This window comes from Pleurodeles waltl, chromosome 2_2, assembly GCF_031143425.1.
Source record: "Pleurodeles waltl isolate 20211129_DDA chromosome 2_2, aPleWal1.hap1.20221129, whole genome shotgun sequence".
Lineage (NCBI taxonomy): Eukaryota > Metazoa > Chordata > Amphibia > Caudata > Salamandridae > Pleurodeles > Pleurodeles waltl.
The window spans coordinates 1,027,856,115-1,027,882,607 of NC_090439.1; the positions used below are offsets into that span (position 1 = coordinate 1,027,856,115).

General features: G+C 45.2%; 1 protein-coding gene across 4 annotated transcripts in view; it reads left to right on the forward strand.

Annotated features, from left to right (window-relative positions):
- PHF20L1 (PHD finger protein 20 like 1) overlaps positions 1-26,493 on the forward strand; it is a 764,530-nt gene that overhangs the window by 81,140 nt on the left and 656,897 nt on the right. For 2 of the 4 annotated variants that reach the window (XM_069220776.1, XM_069220775.1), the window contains 2 exons: positions 25,429-25,600; positions 25,778-25,862. In XM_069220776.1, coding sequence (XP_069076877.1) covers positions 25,429-25,600; positions 25,778-25,862 — 257 coding nt within the window. The remainder of the gene's footprint in view (positions 1-25,428; positions 25,601-25,777; positions 25,863-26,493) is intronic. The other 2 variants (XM_069220778.1, XM_069220777.1) reach the window with 1 other exon arrangement.

Consider the following 26,493-nt stretch of genomic DNA (forward strand, 5'->3'; position numbering starts at 1 on the left):
CAGAACCACTTTTTGACTCCACACCACGTTCCATTGGGTCAAAACAGTACTGAGTTATTTGTCCAGTTTTTTTGTTTCTCAAGGTTCTCTACTTAAATGAGATCTTTATCTCTCTTTTACCACAACTGTATGTCTCCTCGACTATGCAGCTTTTTGCAAAATATTGAGGGTATGTCATCTAAGATTTTGTGCAAATTGCCAACATTTATTCTTTGGACCTGTTGCTCATGATCATAATTTATTAACTTACAGGACTTGTTGTTGGGCCACGTGGAGATGACTGCACTCGTATAGCTACAATCCCCTTTGGCCAATAATGCGCAAACCATGTAAAACAGATTAAAGACAATCCTTATCAGTCTCTGGGCCAGTTTTCTCCAGTTTTCTACCTTTTTATGAGCATATAATCCTCAGACTCATAGATGAGTTCTGTGTGGGAAGAGAGCGTGAGACAGTTATTTATTTCAATGATAGGGGAATCTACCCTCATGTTAAGCATAAGAGATGTAGAGAGAGAGGCCGGGTTAGAGTTCCCATTAATGCAGCTGGTGCACTGGCACCTGGGGCCACAGGCCTAATAGGCCTACTGGACCCAGGTTATTGCTGTATTTTATTTCAAACCACTCCCATTTGGGCCCATTTCGTTCCTCTCACCAGGGCCAATGACACATTGGCTACGCTGCTGGAGATAGGTAGCAAGAGAGCATGGTTTTGAGGGAGAGCGCTAGATAGCAAGAGGCAGCTGGAGTGAGAAAGTTTTAAATTGCTAGAGGGCTAGATGTATTGTGGGACGGATATGATTCAAAGAATGCGCTGGTCTGCCCTTAATCCAGTCAGTTTTCTGTTGATGTGTTACAATGGAACCACCACTCTTCCAGTGAGGCAAGAACAAAGCAATAAAGAGGTGATGGGTGTGTCGTAGTTGGACTCTCGCTCCTTAGCGAGACTGCTGGCTTAGTGATGACAGCACTTCTGTTTGTAGGCAACGGAGTCACTCTTACAACAAGTCGCAACTGTCAGCTAAACCCTCCCGGGTCACAAGCAGTACCTCATCACACGCAGACAGTAAAGTTGATTTCTGGCAGCCTTACGGATGGACTGTAAATGAGACCTTTCAGGGAAGTTGTGGTGGAACGGAAGTTAACCTTTTTTTCTCATTAGCAATAAGTCTCATACACACATAGGCAATGAAGGAGATGCAGGAGAGTTTCAATATATTTATTGAAAAGACTGTTATCCATGGTAAAATGTATGAATTGCAATGATTACTATAATGAGCAATGCTAAAAGCAAAATCACGAAGATGATTTGTGAATATGAAACTCCCCACCATATAGCAATAAACCTAAGATATGCAATTCCTAGCAAAGAGAGCCTAATCTCTACCCTAGTGAGAGGTAGGTGTGATCAACCCTAATCTGCCAGTACCAAGTCTATGAGAAGCACCCCCCCATTCCTCGTTATCTTGGAATGAGGTCTCTAGATCAGACTCCGTGAAGACACAAAGGCTGTGTTCTGCAGCAAGGTCATGTGCAGCGTAGATGGCATCTGGAAGGAGCTCCTCTAATGACCTTGTCCGTGTGAGGGGGTATTTATACTGATCATGGAGGGTCCCTGATGCAGGTATGTTCCTAAACAACTGATAATGTTTCATACTTGTGTCTGCAATTACATAAACAATCCCTAACAAGTGTGCATCATGTTCCTGTCAAACGTAAGTGAGAAAGGGACATGATGACAATATCTATGTACATCACTGATAATGACGCCTTCTCAGAATGGCACTGATAATCAAAAAATTTCTTATAAAATGTAGGCAGCTTCAAAGTTCTACAAAAAATGAACTAAATGTAATAAAACAGAGCATGCTAAGTGGGTAAAAGGTCACTAGGTGATGGGGGCAACGTGCCTGCAAGCCGAATGCTAAGCTGACTCCTGAGCCCAGTGGGAAACAAAAGTGAATTCATCACAGGTGTCATTCATCTCGGCATACCAGCTGAGAATAGAGGGCAGGGTGCCAGCAGCAATTGAGTGCTCCTTGAACTGTCCTGAATTTGTGGTTGCAAACCGCAAAGGTTGCATTCTCATTGACAGTTTGGCACCTGAAGTTCTACTATGGGTGACAATATTTAGGAACGGTTAATGGTGATATCAAGTAATTTTAGCGAATGATTAATTTCAGATGAAAAAATAGGAGTGTGTATCAAACCACCACATACAGTTTTACATACTATTGGCATTAGTAATTAAGCGGTATAGAAATTAAAATTCACAGAAATGGCTATCCGTTTCCTAAAACAGACAGTAAATCTTTCAGTAATCATGTCATTTCCTAAAACACCATTCCCAAACAATGGGGTAAGCCATTGGACCGCAGGGCATAGGTATAGTTTAGTATAGAAAACAAAATGTTCCTGTCTGGACAAGTTTTAGCTATGAAAACATGTACAGTCACACAGCAAGCGAGATCTAAATCGATGCAAGACAGTTTTTGTGGAAAAAAGGACTAAAGAAATACAACACTTGAGCCAAATTCCCAGTATATTATGTTGGGGTACTGTAGGAAGCTGGCTCTTTATAGGATATATCAAACTAAATATATTGTGCAAAGAATCCAGGGATTCTCTTACTAGTGAAAAACGGGTACTGCATTCAGGTATAGTACAGTGACACCGATAGGTCACACACCGCCGTGGTGTAGGAAACTGAACCATTGTTGCAGTCGTTCCCTCCCCCAACTTTTGACCTGGTTTCTGAATGCATCTTGGACTGGAGTGCACTAGATACCTGCTAACTACGTCCCCAGTGCAAGTGTTTTATCCCTAAAATGTCTACAAATTTTGTCACAAATAGCAATGCCTTTAGCTGACACTATGAGTCCCTAGTAAAGGGTTCTTTGGTACCCAGGACATCGGATCCTAATGTTAAACCCTCAGGGCAGCAGCACAGATTGTGCCACCCTTGGGGACCATGCATATCCTGGTGCAACCCTAAAGTGCAAAACCGACATGGCACATAGCCTGTGTGACCTATCCACTACACACTGCATGCAATATAGGTAAGCCACTCCTCTGGCAGGCCTTCCAGCCCTCAGACAGGGTGCACGATAATGCATGTGTGGGTATAGATGCCTGAGCAATATGCCCCTACTGTGTCCTTGCCAAACCTGGGACATAGTAAGTGAACAGAGCTGCCATTTTATATGCATGTGCTGGACACTGGTCAGTACACGTTTCACAGCCACGTGATGGCCACTGTGAACCGTAGGCTTTTTGTTATCAAACAACTCAGAACAATAAATCCAAACTGGTACCAGTATTGGATTTTTTGTAAAAGGTACCCAGGGGCCACCTTAGAGGTGACCCCTGCAAAGCTAACTAACCTTGACATGGTTGTTGGCGAGTCACAACCAGCCTGCCACCATCAGACAAGATTCTGGAACCCTGGGGTGAGAGCCATTGCCCTCTGGGTTCAGAAAACAAAGCCCTTCCTGTGCAGAGGTGTTACACCCCCTCCCCCAGGAATGTGCACTGCCATGTCAGCGGGCTTCAAAGGGCTTGCTGCCTTTGAAACTCAATCCCCTGCATTGCTGGTAGTAGCAGATGCTCGGCCCCGCTGCAAACCCCCACTTTTGGCAGGAGCAATGGTGGGAAAATGCACAAAGGACAGGAGGAATGGCCACCTCCAGCCTGCACCACCCCTAGGGTGTTGCATGCGAGGTGCCCCTCTATTTCATTTTCCTCCATCTTCCATGGTAGAAAAATAGCCAATCAGGGATAGAGAAGTGACCGCTGCCCACAGGAAGTGGTCACATAGTGGGTGTAGCCACCCTAAGTAGATGACCCATTGGTTACCATTGGGGACCCCCCTAATCGCCCACCAAAGTGCAGTATTTAGTGGGCACCCCTAGACCTGCAGATCAGATTCCAAGGACACAAGAAGGCCTGCAACACAGAAGACCCAAGGCTAGAGAACTGCATTCCTGCTGCACAAAGAAAAAGGAGCCAAACTGCCTGTTGCACAGGACTCGACAATTGCCACTGAGGGGTTGGGGTGTTTGGACATCGGAAGGACTCTTCAAAGCCCCAGAGGACCTCCACCCTTCTGAAAATCGCCAAAGATATCCCTCCAGAGTGAAGATAACACTCCCTGCAACAAAGAAGCAAAATACCAGTTAAGTCCAAATCACTGACTGGCAGCTGACCAAGGAAACGGACACAGCAGCCAGACCAAATTACACCCAACGGACCCAGAGGACAAATATTGCAAGTGTGCTACGTTTGGTGGCACTGCAGCCTCCAGTGGCTAAACTGTGCAATAACGAAGGGTACTGGACACCCAGCGTCGGACACCAAGAAGAAAAGTCGACTCCGGACTCAAATGGCCAGGAGAAAGCCCCAGATGAAGGACTTTAGGACAGGTAAGAACCACCCCCCAGAGTTGCCCTGCTGACCTGCAGTCCACCCTCAAAGTGACCTGCCTCCTGCGTCCAATGATACCTTTGCACACAGCTCCTGGCTCAACATTGTGCTCTGCACCCAGCCTCTCTGGGCCCTGCACCAAAGAACCAGCTGTGCTCTAAAGGTCCACCACCCTTTGCAACCTCTACACTCCAAGGGTACCCACCGGACTCTCCTTGAAATCCGCCTGTGCATTGCTTTTCCAAGTGGTCCCCTGCAATGGGCCTACACCAGCTCCAGGGACTTTTCAGCAACTGCTCCAGCCGAAACCGGCAGTTGCCCAAACTTCCATGGCTGGTCCACAGGACATCTTGATGACCGTGACACAACAAGACTATTTTTACAAAACTGTGAAAAATCATAACCTAAAAAGTACTTACCAGATTTTGATGATAGTGTTAAAAAAGTTGACAAAATTTTGTAAAAGGGTCTTGAGTTATTCTTTTGAGTGTGTGTTCACATGTATTGATACTGTGAGTACAACAATTGCTTAGCACTTCAAGATTGGCCTAACTGCTCGACCAAGCTACCATAATAATTAAAGCATTAGGTGGTCTAGTTTTTCCCTCTGTAAACCAAGGTGGGGTTGCTTGGACTGTCTGCAAGGTGCCTGCCTCCTTTAGGCGGCACCTGGGCGGCTGGGTGCAGAGGTGCAGTACAGTGTCGGGTACCTAATGTTAGTCAATGGCGATTGGTCTGGTTGAAAAGAGGCTTAAGGATTTGGACAGGTAGTCCAGTTGAGGATAACCAACAGGTGGGTTCAAGTCTTGAGATGCGTTGGGGCGTGGCGACACCTTAGGTCCTCCTATCCATGGCCCAGTGGTGACGGGTGCAGAAGTGTCATGAGGCATCAGGTTTTCTCCACCAAAAGCACTCGCGGTTGAGGGTGGCCTGCGGTCAGAGGCTACAGGCGGCGTCGAGGAGTCCACACTGGGCAAGTCAAAGATGGTCTCTCTCTTTGGAGGGCTGGGGGACCACGTTGGTCCACTTCAATTCTGGCTAGGCAGCACAGGTGAAGTGGTGCTTTCTGTTGTTGGGGTTTTGCAGTCCAGAGTCCTCTTGGGGTGCCTGTAAGATGCAGGAAAGCTGCTCCACATGAGTTCCTGGGTCTTTGTTGAAGGCAGGCAGTCCTCCCAGACTTTTGGAGGCACAGCAGCTTGTAGGACGAGCTGACTTTGGGGAAAATCGGCGGGAACAGCAGACAGGCCAGCAGGGCCCGGGCCAAGTCAGATGTCTCTTCTTCAGTCTTTACTTTTGTGGCTCTTGAGTGTCCTTTGTAGGTCAGCAGTTTCCCTGGTGCTAGGGGGTTCCCCTAAATACTGAATTTAGGGGTGATAGGGGAGTGTGTAGTAGCCAGTGGGCTACTTACCGCTGGGGTCACTACGTCCCCCCACATATGACCACTTAGGGACATAACCCTGTCTCAGACTTCCTAGTTCTGCCATCACCAAGGCGGCAGACTTTCAAAAATTGTGTCCGTATGAGGCAGTTCACCTTAGGGGTGGTTTTACCCTGAGAAGTGGGCATGCCTCTGACTACTAATTTTCCCACCTGTCCAAGTGCTAAATGGACCCTAGGCAGGGGAGTGGGCATGCTCTCCTTTTAGGGAAGCAGATCTACATGTTAAGGGCGGTGGGCTTCTCTGAAGCCCCCTGCCTTAGAATGCAGATTTGCAGGTCATCCTGTTGGACGGGGTGTGCGCACTCACTAAATTCAGACAAAACTGAGACGACATATGGTGGCCCGCTGCTTTCAGTCCCCACCCACCACGAACGTAGTCTCAGGATTATCCTGGACACCAAACTGACCATGAAGCAACAGATTAACGACATCTCCTCTGCCTGCTTCCACATCCTCCGCATGCTCTGCAAGATCATCTGAGGGATCCCCATCTCCACGAGGAAGACGGTCACCCAGGCCCTAATCTCCAGCTGACTAAACTACATCAAAGCGTTCTACGCCTGAATCACAAAGCAGCTCCTGAACTGCCTCCAGACTTTCCAGAACTCAGCATGAAGACTTGTCCTCGACCTCCCCAGAAGAACCAGCATAACTCCCCACCTCTGGCCCTCCACTGGCTTCCTCTCCAGCAAAGATGCCTCACGCAAGCATAAAAGGACTTCCACAATTCCGGACCTTCCTACATCAACAGCCACCTCACATTCCACCGACCAACCAGAGAACTCCGCTCAGCCTCCCTCGTCCAGGCCCACGTCCCCTGCATCCGTCGCAAAAGCTTCAGAGGTCGCTCATTCTCCCACCCCGCCACCAAGTCCTGGAACAACCTCCCCCTCCACCAGTGCACCTCCCCTTCTCTGGAGGACTTCAGAAAGCACCTCAAGACTTGGCTCTTTGACCACCATCACCAGCCGGACGAGTCCTGAAACATCCCTCCAGTGCCGGGAGACTCCCCGGCATAACAAGTTTGCACTCTACAAGACCCCCTGATTAATTGATTGCCAGAGCAGACCTTTTTTCTGTCTGCCCGAGAGCAAAGGCTCTCACCCCTGGGGGTCAGATGTGTGTCTGGTGGTGGCAGGCCAGTTAGAACTAGTCAGCCAGCACATGGGTAAATGATTTATTTTTCAGGGGCCACCTCTAAGGTGCCCTCTAGATGCATGTATTAATAAATCCATCACTGGCATCAGTGAGGGGTTATTAATACAAGATTTTTGATACCAACGATCTCTATTTTCAGTGAAGCAGTCATGTAGCTGGGGAACTCTTATTGACCACTGTCCAGCACATGTACTTAAAATGGCTTCCCTGTCCACTCACTATGTCTAACAATCGAGAAAGACATAGCAGGGGTATATGCTCATGCAGATACACCCTCACATGTAATATAATGCATCCTGCCTTAGGAATGTAAGGCTTACTGTAGGGGTGACTTGCATATATTACATGCAGTGTTGGGGAATAGGGCACACAGGCTGTGTGCTGTTTCGTGTTTTCACTTTTAGTTGCATCAAGGCACGCAGCCTGCAATGGCAGTCTGCATGTGCTAGGTGAGGGGTCACGGAGGGTGGCGCAATACATGCTGCATCCCTTGGGTGCCCTCTTTGGTCCCATGTGTTGGAAGTTGGCTCTCTATATATACTATTTCAAAGTAAGAAATAGTGTGCACAGAGTCCAAGGGTTCCCCTTAGAGGTAAGATAGTGGCAAAATTAGACAATTCTAATGCTCTATTTTGTGGTTGTGTGGTCGAGCAGTAGGCTTATCAGAGAGTAGTGTTATGCGTTTGTTGTACACACACAGACAATACATGAGGAACACACACTCAAAGACTTACTCCAGGCCAATAGATTTTTATATAGAAAAATATATTTTCTTAGTTTATTTTAAGAACCACAGGTTCAAGATTTGCAGTAAACACTTTAAATGCAAGGTACTTCACATAGATACTTCAGGAACTTTGAATAAAAGCATATCATAATCTTTGTAAAAATGGCAATAAGCTATTTTCAAAGTGGACACAGTGCAAAAATCAACAGTTCCTGGGTGAGGTAAGTAAAGGTTAGATTAGGAGGTAAGTAAAACACTTACAAGTCTCAGTCCTGGGGCATAGGTTGCCCACCGTTGGGGGTTCAAGGCAACCCCAAAGTTACCACACCAGCAGCTCTGGGCCGGTCAGGTGCAGAGGTCAGAGAGGTGTCCAAAACAAATAGACGCCTATGGAGAACAGGGTTGCTCCGATTCCAGTCTGCCAGCAGGTAAGTACCTGCATCCTTGGGGGCAGACCAGGGGGTTTTGTAGAGACTTGGGGGTGGAGGGGAACACAAGTAGGCACACAAAACTTACCCTCAGCAGCACAGGGTTGGCTGGGTGCAGTGTGCAAAGCAGGTGTCTGGTTTAGTATTGATTTCAATGGAGGGACCCGGGGGGGTCACTCTAGCGGTGCATGCGGTCACAGGGTGGGCTTCTCGGGACAGCCACCACCTGGGCTAGGCAGAGGGTCGCCTGGGGGTCACTCCTGCACTGAATTTCGGTTCCTTCAGCTCCTGGGGGCTGCGGGTGCAGTGCTGGTTCCAGGCGTCGGGTCCCTTGTTACAGGCAGTCGCTGTCAGGGGGTGCCTCTGGATTCTCTCTGCAGGTGTCGCTGTGGGGGTTCTGGGGTGGTCGTCTCTGGTTACTCACGTGCTCGCAGTCGCCGGGAAGTCCTCCTTGTGGTGTTTGTTCTCTGGATCTCGAGCCGGGGCAGAGTGTGAAGTATCACGCTTCCGGCGGGAAACATGCAGTCTTTGTAAGTTGCTTCTTTGTCGCAAAGAAGTAGCTGGTTTTGAGCAGGGCTGCTTCTCACTGGAGTTTCTTCGTCCTTTAGTCCAGGGCAGTCCTCTGAGGCTTCAGAGGTCGCTGGTCGGATGTGTCGCTCGTTGCAGGTTTTTGAAGCTGGAGACAGGCCGGTAGGGCTGCGGCCAAAGCAGTGGTCATCTTCCTCCTCTGCAGGCTTGTAGGTCAGCAGTCCTTGTTTCTTCAGGTTGCAGGAGTCTGATTTCCTGGGATCTTGGGTGCCCCTAAATACTAAATTTAGGGGTGTGTTTAGGTCTGGGAGGGCAGTAGCCAATGGCTACTGTCCTTGAGGGTGGCTACACCCTCTTTGTGCCTCCTCCCTGTGGGGAGGGGGGCACATCCCTAATCCTATTGGGGGAATCCTCCAAACTCAAGATGGAGGACTTCCAAAGGCAGGGGTCACCTCAGCTCAGGACACCTTAGGGGCTGTCCTGACTGGTGGGTGACTCCTCCTTGTTTTTCTCATTATCTCCTCCAGCCTTGCTGACAAAAGTGGGGGCAGTGGCCGGAGGGGCGGGCATCTCCACTAGCTGGGATGCCCTGGGGCACTGTAACAAAAGGGGTGAGCCTTTGAGACAGTTCCTGCAGGGGGAGGTGAGAAGCATCTCCACACAGTACAGGCTTTGTTCCTGGCCACAGAGTGACAAAGACACTCTCCCCATGTGGCCAGCAACATGTCTGGTGTCGGGCAGGCTGGCAGAAACTGGTCAGCCTACACTAGAAGTCGGATTGGTATTCAGGGGGCATCTCTAAGATGCCCTCTGGGTTAATGTTCAATAAATTGTACACTGGCATCAGTGTGCATTTACTGTGCTGAGAAGTTTGATACCAATCTTCCCAGATTTCAGTGTAGCCATTATGGAACTGTGGAGTTCGTTTTTGACAAACTCCCAGACCATATACTCTTATGGCTACCCTGCACTTACAATGTCTAAGGTTTTGCTTAGACACTGTAGGGGCATAGTGCTCATGCACAAATGCCCTCACCTGTGGTATAATGCACCCTGCCTTAGGGCTGTAAGGCCTGCTAGAGGGGTGACTTACCTATGCCGCAGGCAGTGTGAGGTTGGCATGGCACTCTGAGGGGAGTGCCATGTCGACTTAGTCATTTTCTCTCCAGCAGCACACACGCTGTGAGGCAGTGTGCATGTGCTAAGTGAGGGGTCCCCAGGGTGGCATAAGACATGCTGCAGCCCTTAGAGACCTTCCCTGGCATCAGAGCCCTTGGTACCAGGGGTACCAGTTACAAGGGACTTGTCTGAGTGCCAGGGCTGTGCCAGTTGTGGAAGCAAATGTACAGCTTAGGGAAAGAACACTAGTGCTTGGGCCTGATTAGCAGGGTCCCAGCACACTTTCAATCAAAACTTAGCATCAGCAAAGGCAAAAAGTTCGACGCCCGCATCTTGTTTGGGGTCAAGGGCAACAAGATTTGATGTTTACTTTGTCCTTGGGACAAGAAGACCCAACCCTCTGCAGCACAAACCCTTTGGCTGCCTGTTTACAGAGAGTGGAACTCTCTGCAGTTGAGGTAATGTGTTTCCAAGAGATAATGCTGTTTGAACTTGTATTTATGGTTCATTATTTGAAAACCTTCATTATTAGGGTGAGTGCTGTAAATAAATGTTTTAATGTCACACTTCACTACTGACGTTGGTTCCAGTACAAAAAAAAAAAACGTGTATACACATGTTTGAAAAGTTTAGGCTATGAGGCTAAGTATAATGCTCCCAGAATGCTCTCTGATTATATGCAAATGAAGTGTCATTTAGTAAAATGTTTTGATGCATGCTAGTATTTCCCAAAAATATTTCTAATGGAAAATCAGTGTAACCATTTTCAACACGATTATGGGAAGCATGAAAATAAACAAACACTGACAAAGCCAACTGATCTGACATATTTTTATAAGTCTTTTAGTTTCATCAATGCGTGTCTTGTTTTGACATGGCTTTTGTAACACTTTATTGTTGTGGGAGCTACCAGGTCCTCAACATTGTAACAAACACTGGCAAAACCCCCCCAAAACGTTTTTGAACTCTAAAAGCACATGTTGCCACCAGTGGCATAACAAAGGCCCCGCAGCCGCCCTCCAGGGGGCCCCATCAGCACAGCACCTGCCCTGAGTGAGTCTGGAGAGGGGGCTCCTCCATGTTCTTTGCAAAGGGGCACCCTCCAGTTTCATTACGTCACTGATTGCCACTGTAGTTCCTGACACTGAACAAAACTACTTTGTGTGCCAATATGCTCCTTGTGGAAGAGAAGAATGCGATCACTCACAGTAAAGCCAGCCGAAAAAGAGAGAAATAGAAGTTTAATAAAAACAAAATGTCTTTGTTAACACCAGACCTAATTAGGGATCAAGACCCACATGTAGGTAGCTTTTTGCATGTCGCAAACAGCAACTTTCGCTGTTTGCGACGTGCAAAAAGCACATTGCGATGCACAAACCCAGTTTTGCGATTCGGTAACCTGGTTACCGAATCGCAAAACGGGTTTGTGACTCGCAATTAGGAAGGGGTGTTCCCTTCCTAATTGCGACTCGCAGTGCAATGTAGGATTGTTTTGCGAATGCGGGCGCAAAGCAATCTCAGTTTGCACCCATTTCAAATGGGTGCTAACACTTTCACAAAAGGGAAGGGGTCCCTCTGGGACCCCTTCCCCATTGTGAATGTCACTGTAAACATTTTTTCAGAGCAGGCAGTGGTCCTGCGGACCACTGCCTGCTCTGAAAAAATGAAACGAAAACGTTTCATTTTTCGTTTTTGTAATGCATCTCGTTTTCCTTTAAGGAAAATGGGCTGCATTACAAAAAAACAAACCAAAAAAAAACTGCTTTATTGAAAAGCAGTCACAGACATGGTGGTCTGCTGTCTCCAGCAGGCCACCATCCCTGTGAGGCCGCCATTCGCAAGGGGGTCGCAAATTGCGACCCACCTCATGATTATTCATGAGGTGAGCATTTGCGAAGCCCTTGCGAGTCACAGATGGTGTCAGGGACACCATCCTACATTCGGATTTGCGACTCGCAATTTGCGGGTCACAAATCTGAACCTACCTACATGTGGCCCCAAATTCTTAAAGAAAGTCACAAAAGTGCACCCATGGTATATGTCGTACCCCTATAAAATATTTGTGAACTGTATTTTAGCATGGGTAAATACGCGTGTGTCGATTTGCTCATGTGAAAATCTATTGAGCATTTGCAAGTTCATTTTCCCTCCAGCCACTTTCTTCCCAACCCTGGAAGAAGTTCTAATTCTGCCATTGTCAGGAGTAAATGTCCAACCTTTCTTATTATGGGAAAATATTAGAGAGAAGCTGGTGAAAATCTTTAAAACATGCAGGTTAGTAGGTTTGCAGACTCAAAGGCATTCCAGCCCTGGAACTATTGCTTACTGCTTCCTCCAGCCCCAGTATGCAGATCTGCAGAAAGGTGGAAAAATAAGGAAATTGCTACAGTAGGGATTGAAACTGCTAGTATTCAAGCCCTACTATGGTAGTAGCCCTGGCATAATCAGAGAGGCTATTATCAGAGCTCTTACATAATGAGATTGCTGCTATAATTTGGCGCCACACTACATGGCACCAAAGGGACAAGTAGATCTTTTTACAGGACAAGTAGATTTGAGAAGCAACCTGTCCCGTGGACAAGTAGATATTTTAATAAATTCCACACCCCTGGGTACCAGGGGTACCATTTATTAGGGACTCATAGGGGGCTAAAGGGATTGCCAATTCTGGAAAATTGTACAGTTTTAGGGATAGATATCTGGCACTGGGGACCTGTTTAACAGCAACCCAGTGCACTTTCAGTCTAAATTGCATCGAATACCAGGCAAAAAGTGGCGGTGTCCATGTAAAAAAGGGGCACTTTCCTACAAGTACTTGTAGAGTATAGAAGTCATTCAAATCATATCAGTTGCTCCATTAAGTGATCGAAAGTGCACAAAAATCCTTGCGTACTGTGACAAATATTTACAAGTACAGAATGAATGTGAGTTGCAGTGCAAACTGGCAACTGCAGAAAGCCTCCGTGGGCCGATTTTAATTATCAGAGTCTGTATCCTTCTTCAAGAAGTTCTACTCAATCTTGTTCCTATTTGAGGATAATGGTCCAGTCCAAGACCAAGAAAAGGTTGTTAACGTATCGACCCAGAAATACACTTCTACTTGGAGCCTTTCACATTGGTCTTCATCTGAAAAAGTCGACCGGGAAACCTAGAGTAGCATGACATGATATGCCTCACATAGTATTCTCATTAAATAAATAAACGAAGGTTGTGGGCTCATTGGGGACTTGGTTAATAAATCCAAAGTTTCCACATGAAAAAGATGCTCAATGGTATTTGTGGCTATAGAAGCACACGTGGTTCATACGCCTGCCATCTGTACTGGGTCCGGATGTGTGCAAGTTGTTTTTGTTTGAAGAAGTCTCACGAGTCGCGAGGCAAAGTGACTCCTCTTGGTGATAATGCGCACGTGCATCAACTCCATTGTTAGATTGTTTTCTTTCTACATCTGGTTCGGACGTGTTCTTCAGTGCTATGGTTTGAGACTGTTTTTGGGCCCCTGTTGCCCATTGTTCATCTTTATACCCATCAGTATTGTTCTCATTTGCGTTCTCACTCTCACCTTTGTAAACAGAAGACACTCATTGCCGTTGATTCAACCTTTTTTACTTGTGGCCTTCGGGCCTCTCGCCCATTCATGCCTTTTCTCATCTAATAAGATTCAACAGATCATGCACTGCTAATGGAATGGATTCCATTTCGATTCTGTCCCAGCTGCCAGGCCAAGTACCCGCATAGCGACCGTCATCAGGTTTGCAACGTTGTCTCTGGAACACGCCAAGGAAGACTGCAAGGCCTGATGATCTTTTTGGTCAAAAAAGAAGTTGCAGGACCATCAAGTGCGTCAAAAAGGAATGCAGCGCAAACTTGTTGAAGGAACTCCCAACCATTTTCGGACACCATGATGTTGAACAGGAGCAAGAACTGCATAAGGCCTTGGCAGCAGAAGAGGCCTATTCCATTTCCGACTCTGAATCCGACTCCGAAGTAGAGTTCAGTATGCAGACACAAGATCTTCCTCCAGGAGTTAGTACCCACACCCCTGCCCAGTCCGCCAAGAGACATTCTATTTGGACCGAAACTACAGCTTCTGGGCCACAACTGATGACATGCCATGGTAGGCACTGAATTCTTGCTAACGATGCCCCGCCCTTGGTTTCGACGCAGAAAGCTAAGCCAAAAACTCCTGCATCGAGCCGACCAACTCGGTACCCAGCTGATCAGCTACCTCTTCAGCTCCGAATACCCTGGCTCCCGCTGCTTCGGCTGCAACCACCTCCACACCAAAACAAAAGCCAAGTTAAGCACCAAAACCTTCAGTTTCGACACCGGAACAGATACTAGAAACTATGACTCAAAGACTCGATCCGACATAGAAGAAGATCCACATCCAGCCTTCTACGGTTTGAATTGTGGAAAAGGTAGTGCTGTCAGCGCTTACACCATCCAAGCACCAGCTTTCTTTTAAAAAAGCCATCGATCTTTCTGCACCTCCAGAAAAGAAGAAAAAGGACATTGCCACCAGTCCTATACAGCCACCCTTGCCTGCTTCGCTGCCTCCTCCACCACTTTCTATACCTCCCTCATCTTTATTACCACATCATTCACCACATCACTCAGTGATGTAGGTAATACTACTCCAGAGGGCTCTCCATAATTTTACACTGGGATCAGGGAGGGAGAGATGGCCCAGATCAGCAGCTATCAGACCCACAGGGCACTTGTGACATTTAACCTCCCAGGGATACTGACCCAGACCTCTACCCAGCTATGCACCCCCCCTAGATAATACAACATCCTTCCAGGAATTCATTGCTAGGGCAGCTACATATCACTAGGTCTCTTTGCACAAAGACCCAGTTGAGGATGACTTTCTTTTTTAGACACTCTCAAATACCACTAGGGCTTGTCAATACCTGCCCTTGCTAAAAGGGATGCTTCACTATGTGGATGATATTTTTATAAATCCGGTGTAGGCAAGGGTAATTACACCGAGGGTAGATTAAAGGTACAAAGCTGCACCCTCAGATCCACCATACATCAAGGGTCAACTACCCCCAAACTCACTGGTAGTATGTAATGCTTGCAAAAGAGCTAATTTGCAGGCAACAGCGGATGGTCCTCTGCCAGGTAAATAGTCTAAACTCATTGATGCATCAGGTAAGAGAGTTGCAGCACACGCAGCCAACCATTGGCATGGCAAGGGTTGTTGGCAAGGTATGACGGGGCCCATTGGGATGAAAAGGAGGAACTCCTCCAACATCTCCCTGAAGAGTATAAAACAGAGATGATCAAATTGTTCAGGAGGACAAACTTATTTCAAATAATTCTATCAGGTGTGCGGATACCGCTGCCAGGGGTATCAATACAAGCATACAACCGCGTAGACGTGTTTGGCTACTCATATCTGTCTTTAAGCCAGAAGTACAGCAAGCACTACTGATTCCCCGCTTTTGATCAGCAACATCTGTTTGGCCCCCAGGTGGACCAAACGTTAGAGAAAATTAAAAAGGATACAGAAGTTGCAAAATCCATGGGAGCGTTATAAACCCCCACTTCTTGTGGTTCCTTATGGCGTCCCACATATAAGCAGGGTAGAAAGACTACACCATCATAATCCTCTTCCTCTTCTTAGAGGCAGCAGCATCAGTCCTCCCATTCAAGGGGATATTATAGAGGTGCATACAGAGGAAACAACACCAAAGGCTGTGCAAAGGGTGCTTCCACTCTCACAACACCTTCCACCTCAGAACAGTGACTCACTACTCGTTCCCCCGATCACTTACCTGTCGGGGGAAGATTACAACATTTCTTCCACATCTGGCAGACAAATACCAAAAATCAGTGGGTGTTGGATATTATCCAACATAGTTTTTGTCTGGAAACACCTCCAGCCATGATCCCTCCCTCTTCAGCAGCAAGGCTTAGGAGTATACCCTCTATACTTCTTCATTCCCAAAAGAGATGGTTCACTCCCGCCTATATTTGACCTGAGACAGTTAAATCATTTCATCCTTTCGGAAGACTTCCATATGGTAACTGTACAAGATGTGAATCGACTGCTACAACAGGCCGACTTTGTCTGCACTAGATTTAAAAGATGCTTACTTTCACATTTCAATGCATCCAGCACATCACAAATATCTCAGGTTTGTAATAGCGGGAACATATTATCAATTAAGAGTGCTTGCATTTGGAGTCACTACTGCTCCACGGGCATTCACTCACCAAATGTCTAGCAGTAGTTGCGCCAGATCTATGCAGACACAGTATTAATTTCTTCCCATATCGGGATGACTGGCTCATCAAAGCTAGGACGAGTCAGTTGTGTCTACAACATACTCAATCCACTCTACAACTTCTTCACAATCAATATACAAAAGCCACAGCTTAAGCTTTCACAAATTCATCTGTATTTAGGGGCTATTCTCAACACACAGCTGGGTTTGGCTTACTCCAGTGCAGTCAGGATTCACAGCATCAGCGCCTTGAGACCCTCACAGGTGAGCAGTTGCGCTTCATAAAATCTGATGAATTGATTGATTGCTGCTTCAAAAATGTCATCATATTCAGCACCCAACAGTCACAACAGTTCTGTGACTTTTAGGCATGATGGCATCTTGCATTACAATAGTGCCATACGTGAGATTACATATGCGCCTGCTGCACGAATGTCTGGTAAGTCAATGGGCTCAGTCTTCGGGTCAATTACAAGATCTAGTAGTGGTAGACAGCCGCACTCGCCGCTCTCTGCAGTGGTGGAACACACAAAACCTATCAAAAGGGCATCTGTTTCGTGACCGTATTCCCCAGATCATTCTCACAGCAGATACATCCCTCACAGGATGGGGTGCTCACCTACAAGATCTCACATTCCAGGGACACTGGAACTCCAAACATCAAGGCCTACACATCCTCTACCTAGAGCTTCAGGCCATTCATCTGTAATTGAAAGCCTTCCTAGTTCACCTGATAGGCTAAGTTGGCTTGGTCCAGACGGACATTACCGCAGCCATGTTTTACCTACAGAAACTGGACGAGGGGAGAAGATAACTCCCTTCAGTTATCACGCCTTTCTCCGTCGATTTGGTGTTGGGCAATATGTCACCACATTCACCTGTTAGTGGAACACCTCCCAGGGACCGCAAAACCGTTGCCGACCTCAGCAGGATGCAGCAACAAGTCCATGAATGGGAACTCCACCCAGAGTCCTCCTCCCGTAATTTCACAAGTGGGGGTTTCCACACATAGATCTCTCTGCAAACGCAGACAACGCAAAATGCCCAAGCTTTGCCTCCAGGCTCCCACACCGCCTATCTAAAGATAATACTCTACAGGTGAATTGGTCAGGGTTATTTGCCTATACTTTTCCACCTCCTCCCACCCCATCCGTTTGTGATTCGGAAGCTCAGGCAAACGTCTCTTACCCTCATTCTAGTACCTCCCACTTGTGCTCATCAACCATGGTTCACCACACTTCTCAAGCTCTCGATATTGCCACTGGAGAAGCTTCTCCTCAACCCGAATTCTCTCACTCAGAACACGGGAAAAATCAGGTGTCTAATTCCAAAGGAACTCAACCTTGCAATTTGACTCCTGAAGTCATAGAATTTGAATATCTAAATCTCCCTCTAGAATGCATTACCATTCTCAAGGAGGCATATAAGCCGGAAACCAGAGCGTGTAATGCTGCTAAGTGGAAAAGATTTGCTTTCTATTGCTGTGACAAACGCACTGATCCATTTAATACAACTGTTCAAAATATTGTCTGCTGTTTACTTAATTTGCAGACCTCAGGTTTAGCGTACACTGCATCTAGCTGCAGCAGCTGCCTACTGCAAAACGGACAACATTTGTCTTGTTTAAACTACCAGTTATTAAGGCATTCATAGAAGGTCTTAAGAGTAATTCTACCCAGGGTTTCCCGTGCACCTGCTTTAAATCTCAGCATTGTACTTATCAGACGTATGGGCACACAATTCAAACTTTTGCCTAATTTTTCCTCTTCAATTCCTATCATGAAAAGTAGCCTTTTTAGCTGCAGTCACTTCATTAAGATGCGTCAGTGAGCTCCAGGCACTAACCTTGGAAGAACCTATCTTGCCATGACATAGAAATAAGGTAGTCCTCCAAACTATCTCAAAATTTCTTCCAAAAGTAGATTCCTCTTTCCACCTAAACCAGTCAGCTGAATTGGTAGTTTTCTTTCCACAACCTGATTCAGTTGCAGAAAGGACCCTTTATACACTGAATGTCAAAAGAGCTTTAATGTACTATACTGACAGAACTAAAGAGTTCCGTAAGCACCTTAAGGAATTTGATTTGAGGGTCCTCCCATAGCCAGCTTTAAAGGGCTGGTAGAACAAAGCAGGGTTTTCCAGCAACCAGACTGTGGCAACCCAAGAATTGTTTTGGAGTCCGTTTTCACTGCCTTTCAAGTGTGCACTCAGTGACCTATGTAAACTCCAGCAGATCTATCAAGCAGGATTTGACGCACACCCCCCACGCTGAAATAATGCCCCAAGTGGGTAGGTTAAATCCTGGGAACATTTTAGCATTTGGCTAATGCCAGGCATAAATGTTGACATCTCCAGGCACCCACTTCAGAATACTCCCGAACCTGAGAAGATCAGAAAAGGAGTGGACCTGCTATCTGTGACCTGAGAAGAGCTCGGAAAAGTTGACCTGCTCTCACTGTTGATCCTTGCCTGCCTCTGTGTGCCTCTGCTTACCTCCCCTGATGGTGTGGGAGTCTCTAAATCATACTCCTGCAATGAACTGTAACTTGAAGGACTAAGCCAGAAGTTAGAATCTTTAACCAGGACAAACCAGGTTGGTGCATCCTACCTGCTCTCCGTTGCAGTCAATGTCAAATTACGCCTAGGTTCCAGTCTACCTCAACCACAAACTATAATTCACACTTTATGCTTGACATTCCTCCTAATTAAAACCTTTGGTGTCAATTTGTTTATTAAATTATTCTTATTTTTTTCTTCTAATTCAGTTTTGGATTTTTCTTATTTTGTATTCAGAATTGTTAATATTGTTTTGGTACTGCAGAAATACTATACACATTGCCCCAAGTTGAGCCTGCCTGCTCTGTGCCACAGCTACCAGTAGGGTGAGCTCAAGTTACTTTAGTAACTTTAATGTTTCATCCCGAGAAGTGTTGTGATTGTTCCTTGGGGTGGTTAGTTATCCACTCTAATAATCTGATGTTTTACAATAATCTGCTTTATAAACTGTACTTTTTTCAAAGTCAAATAATGACAGTCACAATTTCTTGCTCAAAGAACATCTCGCTGTGCTGCACCATAGTTTTTTTTTTTTTTTTTTTTCATAAGCAATTATTTGACGCACCCATATGTATTTAATTTAGCCACTGGTCCCCTTGCGTTTGAATGCCTTTCCCAGTGACCTGTGGGCTAAATACAGCCTCCAGGCATGAGAACACTTTAAGCTGCTATGTGGAAAACTGCTCTGAACACAACAGAAGGTAATCTGAACTACATTTATGTAAGGACATCTCACACCAAGAAACAGATTGGTGGATATTGATCAGTGGCAGGACAGCTGATGGGTGGATATTGATCAGTTGCAGGACAGCTGTATGTCGAAGACATCTATGAGAGAACTGAACACAAAACACTACTGAACTGAATCAGATAGCATGAAAGGTATATAAACAGAAGAGGTGTGGAACACCTTTAGTTACAGGAAGAATTCTTAGACTCAGCACTGAACAAGAGACAGACAACCTAGAAGTTCGCAGCAGGAAAGAGAAGGGTCAGAATATACATTGCTGTGGGATAATACTTCTCCTGCTAGAGCTAGGATAATATCCCACATATGGTTCAAACCCTGAAGTACTTAATGTGTGTGCATGCCCATGAAGGCCTTTGTCACACTGTAACTCCACCTTCCTTTCTCTTTAGTTTACTCTTCACCTTGTGAAGACCCAACCTCTTTCCTCCCCTTATGTATAGCATCCTTGAGTTTAATAATGCCTCAAAATCTAGTTGAGAACAGTCTTATGCCAGTGCCTTTTTCCAAACTCCACTGGGGACTGGAGTGTGGGGCACAGAGGTGGTTATTGGGGGCTGCAGTAAACCAGTGACCAAACGGAGGCCGAGCCAAGCCAGAAAAAAGTTAAGCATGTGGTATAGCAAGATGGCGTTTGGTCTGAACGCTCACCACTGGCAAGCTTGGTGTTCTGCAGGTCACAGCTTTGAACACCAACAGTGCAGATTCATCTTTCTGTTCTTCTGAAATCTGTAAACTGCAGTTAAGTAGAGTAAATATTCCTTAAGTTTATAAGGGTTTTCAACGTAGTATATCTTGTGGCACAGTACTACTAAAAGTAGTAAGGAAGCCCAAAAAATAAGCTAGACTGTGTAGAGTTTCAGTTAATTTAGTAAATCAAAGACCCATTTATGGTCACATGATAGTGGAAACCTATAAACAAATGCATACAAAATAGAATACATCTTAATCTACATAAGGTTTCTTTGTATGCTTGTCTGGCTCACAAAATAGAGTTGTGCCTCACAAGCCAAACAAAAACCATCTTCCTTATGTACTCCTGTGCAGCAAAATGGAAAAGTGATGAAGCGAGCTATACAAACTACTATATGGAGGACATGATAATTTGCCATTAGGTAGAAAATAATATAACCTTAATTTTTACAACAACAATGATTGGCTTTCATTCACTTTGACCTTCATATTTAGAAAAATCCTACTAAAAATAGCACGGAAGTCCAAGAAATAAGCTACACAGCATATGTAAAGTTTCAGAATAATTACATGGACAACTAAAAGACCCATTTATGGTCACGTTAATATGTACATCACTAAACAAATATATAACAAATACAATAGATAAAAAGAATGAAATCACATTAAATCTTATTGCCATTCTGTAGTTGTAGTTAGTAGTCCCAAAAATAGGAATTCCTTGGATATTACCTAACTAGTAACTTTCGACCTGTTTGACGAATCCCCACAAAACTTGCCAGACCCATAGCATTTTCTGCATTTTGAGACAATATACTTTTTTGTGGTTTATTGTTAAGGGAGTGCTAAGAAAAAAGGGGGCCCCAAAACATGTTTTTTCACCAATGCATTGCCGATAGACTATTGTATTTGACGTAGCATGAAAACAGCTCAAAGTATCTACATAACATTTAGCAGAATTGCACATTATGGTTGCAGATATGATGCTTTGTGAGCACTGCAGTTAAGTAGGGCATGTATTTTTTAAGTTATGAGGCATCTAAACTTAGTGACATCTGTCACTGCGGTCCTTTAGCGGAATTTCACTACATTTTGTGAAACTACAGCGGTACATGGCCATAAACGTATCTAAAAATATATTTTTTAAAACACATTTCCCTACCTATAATCACTTATGGTAACAGGTAGGGACCTAATACTTTACTCTGCACACTCTCCAACATTTCACTGTATGCCTTCTCCACTGTATGTCTACTCCACTGTGCGCCTGCTCCAGTGTATGGCACTCCACTCTATGCCACTTCATCCTATGCTATTCGATTGAACTGTACTTCGCTGTATGGTCTTGCACTCTACATCATGCCACTGTACGCCACTTCAGTCTACACCACTACATTATACCGCACTTCACTGTACTCTACTCCACTATACACTGTTGCACTCTATGCCACTCCACTGTACAACACTGCTCTACTCTGCTATTACACTGTACACAACTCCACTGTACTTCAGCCTCTTCAGTGTACGCTGCTTCACTGTATGCCACTCCGTTATATGCTACACCAGAATGTGCAATCCCACTATACTCCATGCCATTGTATGCCACTCCAGTGTATACCACTCCACTCTGTTGTTGAAGTGTGGCACAGTGGTTAGAGCGGCAGACCCTGATGCAGAGATCTGGTCTGGGACCAGGGTTCAGTTCCTACCTCGGCGGGTCTTGGGCTCAATTCCCTTGGACCAGATAATTCTCACCTCTGTGCCTAATCTAATTAATGGGTCCCACTCTGTAACTCTGGGCAATAGCTTGCTTACGCTCCACAACGGCCCTCACAGCGCTTGGATGTTTGGCTTCACCCTGGGGCTGTCCAGGAGTGGGCGCCTCACAGGGAAAAGCCAGGAGGGGTTCCACAGTGGTATGCACACAGCGCCTTGAGACCCTAACAGGTGAGTAGTGCGCTATAAAAGTGCAAATTTTTAAAGTTCCATTGGATGCCACTCCAGTGTATGCCACTCCACTGTATGCTATTACACTCTACCCCATTCCAGTTTACGACTCTAGTCTACACCATTTCACTGTATGCCACTGCACTGCATGCTACTCCACTATATACTATGGCAGTCTATGCCCCTCTGCAGTACACCACCCCACTGTACATTATTCCACTGTATGGCGCTCCACTATACACTACATGACTTTATGCCACTCCAGTGTACACCACTCCCCACCGCTCCATTCTGTGCTGGTCCATTGGTCCCTCCACGCCACTGCATAATATGCTTTTTCACTCTACTCCGCTGTACACTACTCCAGTCTACACTACTCACTCCATTCTTTGCTAGTCCATTTGACGCCTCTCCAGTCTGTGCTACTCCTTTATATGCTATTTCACTCTACCCCACTCTGGTGTGCGCTGCTCTGCTCTATGCTGTTCTACCCTATGCCACTGGTTCCCAACCTGTGGTCTGGGGACCCCTGGGGATCCACAAAGCCTCCTCAGGGGGGCTGCGAATGCTTAGAAAATGAATATTAACAGATTAATATAGTGTAAATAAATTATGTGGCTAAATGTACAATTGAAATTCTTTTGAAATGTACTGTGAATGTTAAGGAATTTGAAATTGGACGCTAAAAATCAAATGAATATCCTCCTTGATTCGTGGGAGCAGTGCATGTGCATCAAAGAGAATATAGTATGGATGATGTGTGGCTTCAATGAAATTTCGAAAAGCTCCAGCCTTCCTATTATTTTTTTAAAACTCTATTTAGTTGCAGATTAGGTCAAATATGTTACCATTTGTATATTTGTTTGATTAACGCTCATCTCTGTGTTTTCTGTATATTGTTTTGTGATTCAAATCATCGACAATGTTTAGGCCGGCATCCCAGCCTCCAGTAATAGCTCAGTGGGGATGTCTTGTGCGGATGACTTTTTCCCCGGATTTTAGTAATGATAAAGTGGGGCTCCACAGAAGTCAAAAGGTGGAGAACCACTGCTCTAGGGTATTTCACTCTGTGCCACTCCACTGTCCTCCATTCTATGCTATTCCACTCTTCACTAGTCTAATTTATGCTATTACACTTTACGCAACTTTAATCTTTGCCTCTCTATGGTATTCAACTTGACCACACTTCACTGTACGTCACTCCACTGTATGCTATTACAGTTCACACCACCCAGCCCACCCCACAATACACCACTCCAGTCTAAACCACTTCACTATACGCTATTACACCCTACTACACTTTATGCTGTTACACTCTACATCACCCCAGCGTACGCCACTCCACTCTTTGCCACTCCAGTGTACTCTCCTCCACTTTATATAACTCCACTCCACAAAACTCTTACTACATGCTATGGCACTCCACTAGGACTTACTCCACTCTGTCCCCATACACTCCTGTCCAAATTTGAACTTGCCTTCATGCGTACACTCTATTGCACAACACTCCAGTGCACTGACAGTTTCAGCACTATACGACACAGCACTCCACTCTACTATATGAGACGCCACTCCAGTTTGTAACAGTTTCTTTGACTATAAGCTACTCCACTTTACAGAAATCCACTCTACGTCACTACGGTGTATGCCACTCCACTCTACACCGGTCATAATTCCACTCTATAAAAGTCTGTCGCACTTCATGGCACTTTACAACATTCTACTCTCCCAAAACCCCATACACTCCACTGCCCAACTCTATACTCCACTCTGTGCCCATACACTCCAAGGTACAAAACTCTGTTCCCCTGCGCAACACTTTTCTATACGAAACACTCCACTCTACTGTATGAGGCCCCACTTCAAATTATAGCAGTTTACTACCTGGCTGTGCCGGTACGCTCCATTCCATGCCACTCTACGCCAGTACACTCTGTGCCATTGTACTCTGACAATATATGCCAGTCCACTGTATCGCACACTACAAAACTGTACTGTACATCACTCCAATCTACAAAAATGCCATTCTACTCTACTGTAGTCTGCATCACTTTCCAATACTGTATGACACCCCACTTCACTCTGCTGTAGAACATGGTACCCCAATTTATGACACTTTACTTGACTATGTCCTACACCCACTCTACTCTTCTGCACCCCTCATCACTATGGTCTACGAAATGCCACTCCACTCTGACACTTTACGCCACTCTGATAGCACTTCATGCCACACATTTGTCTTTTCTATATATTGTAAATAGCAAGTGTTAATATTACTCATTTTAATGGTATGCCCTTTACGGTGCTCAGAAGATTGAATGCTGAGCCTGCTTTGCTGATATTGAAAGCGAGTGGCAATTTTTCAAATCTCTGAGCTATCCTGCAGGTTTACTGTATTTCCTCTTCTGTACCGCATCACGTGAGTCCTTGACTCCATGATCGAGTTTGCCTGCTCCTTCACTTTATCATGATTTAGTAACAGATGTGTTGACCCTGGTGTTCTCTGCTGCCTGTTAAAAGCCTAGGTTTCTCATTCACTGCTTCAGTAGCCTATAAATCCGACTACCTGGTAAGCTTGATAATTATCTTTGGAGTTGGGAATATGTTTCAAGCCTGTCTGCTTAATTCATTGAAAGTGTTATGCAAATTCCGTGCATACACATTCTGCAACCTCCCACTCATTTTTCTCGATGTCCCTTGTCTTGACCTTTTCTGGGGTTTGAATCTTCCTTCAGATCCTTTCATTTGATCTGTCTCTTCTCAGTAATTGATCATTTGAAGAAGTACACGGATTAAGAAAGCTTATGGTAATCGGTAAGTAGCTTTCCTCTCCTTATATTCTGACAGTTTATTCATTTCTTGTACCATACAAACGTGTACCATACAAACGTGTGTGCTCACCTCTTTAAAGCCCCGAATAAGGTTGGGGTTACTTGTAAGGGTTAAGCAGATGAAATTTGCAGTTCAGCAAACATGAGTAACACCCAGGCTAGAGACTATATATTGCCCACGTTCCCACGGGTATCACAGGGCTGTCCTGATGTGATGTAAAAGCATTGATGAACTTTCATGTCCCTTTTTCTGCTTTTCAGCGGTGTTAAGTTAAGGATATGTTTGTCATTTTACTTGAAGTCTCAAGCTATTCTTTTCATAAATAGCTTGTCGCCGATTTTTCTTCCCTAGTACTTAAGTAGCAGTAGCTCAAGCGATTTATTTACTTGCATATTGGATCCAGCCTGTATTTTGGCTACTAAAAGTATCTTGTAGGAAGCGGGAGGCAATGTAAAGTAGCTGTTTTTGGTGGCAGAGTACACAGTCTTCAGTTACTTAGTACCTAGCTGTCAAAGAGGTCAAAATCAGTATCTTAATACAATACCTGCTTTTCGGAAATTTTAGGTTGTCATTTACACTTTTATCACATAAGGTATCCATCAAGGATTGAGAAGATAGACTATGAGGAGGGTAAGATGTTGGTCCATTTTGAGCGCTGGAGTCATCGATACGATGAGTGGATATTTTGGGACAGCAGCAGATTGCGACCTCTTGAGCGACCTGCACTGAGGAAGGAAGGGCTAAAAGATGAGGAAGAACTGTTTGTAAGTGGCCATACCTGCTATCACTTTGCTTTCCTCTTTAAATCATCACATTCATTCCTGTAGTTTGGGACACTGTTTTTATATAAAAAGAATTATAATAATCTAAAGAATAATTTCTTTTTAGGATGGTTTTCAGTTTCTTCCTAACATGCTAATGCGTTACATTTTTTAAAATAGGATTTCAAACCTGGAGAAGAAGTGCTAGCTCGCTGGACAGACTGTCGTTATTATCCTGCCAAGATTGAAGCTATGAGTCCAGAAGGTAGGAATTGATGCATAAACAGTCTGAGACACTTTAGCAAATGAGTTTTTAGTATCATTGTTACTCCTACATTTTTTTTCTCACCCATTCTTAATGTGTAGTTACCATATGAACTAATGGCGTAATTGGAAATTGTTCCAGAGGATTAGGGATATTACTGCCAGTATATCCTTGTGAGGAAAAGTAGTGGAGGGATCATCCCCATTCTGAATATTTAGCACCTGAATCAGTTATTTCCCCATCCGAGCCAGAGACTGAATATTATGCTTGTCTCTTCAGTCCTAAAACTTCAAAGTACTACTGGCTGTGCTCAATTGCAGATGGTACCAGTATAGAACTTTGGCCTTTGATATTGTTATGGTTCCCTAGTTCCTGGCCTTCTGGTGGCTCTATCTCAATAAATGCACGGCACAAGGGAGAGATGGCAGGTTTGAAATTCAGGACTCTCTCCAATCTTGGTGTCTTAGTTAACTGAGTCCGGTGTCAATAACAGATTACCCATATGCTGAAAATAGCAAAAGGTGTAAGAGTCATCATAGAGCTCACATTTATCCTCCTCACGGATAGAACATTTTGTCTCTAAAGCACACAAGGTGATGGGAGGAATGTTTGCAATAATTCTAACTACTGG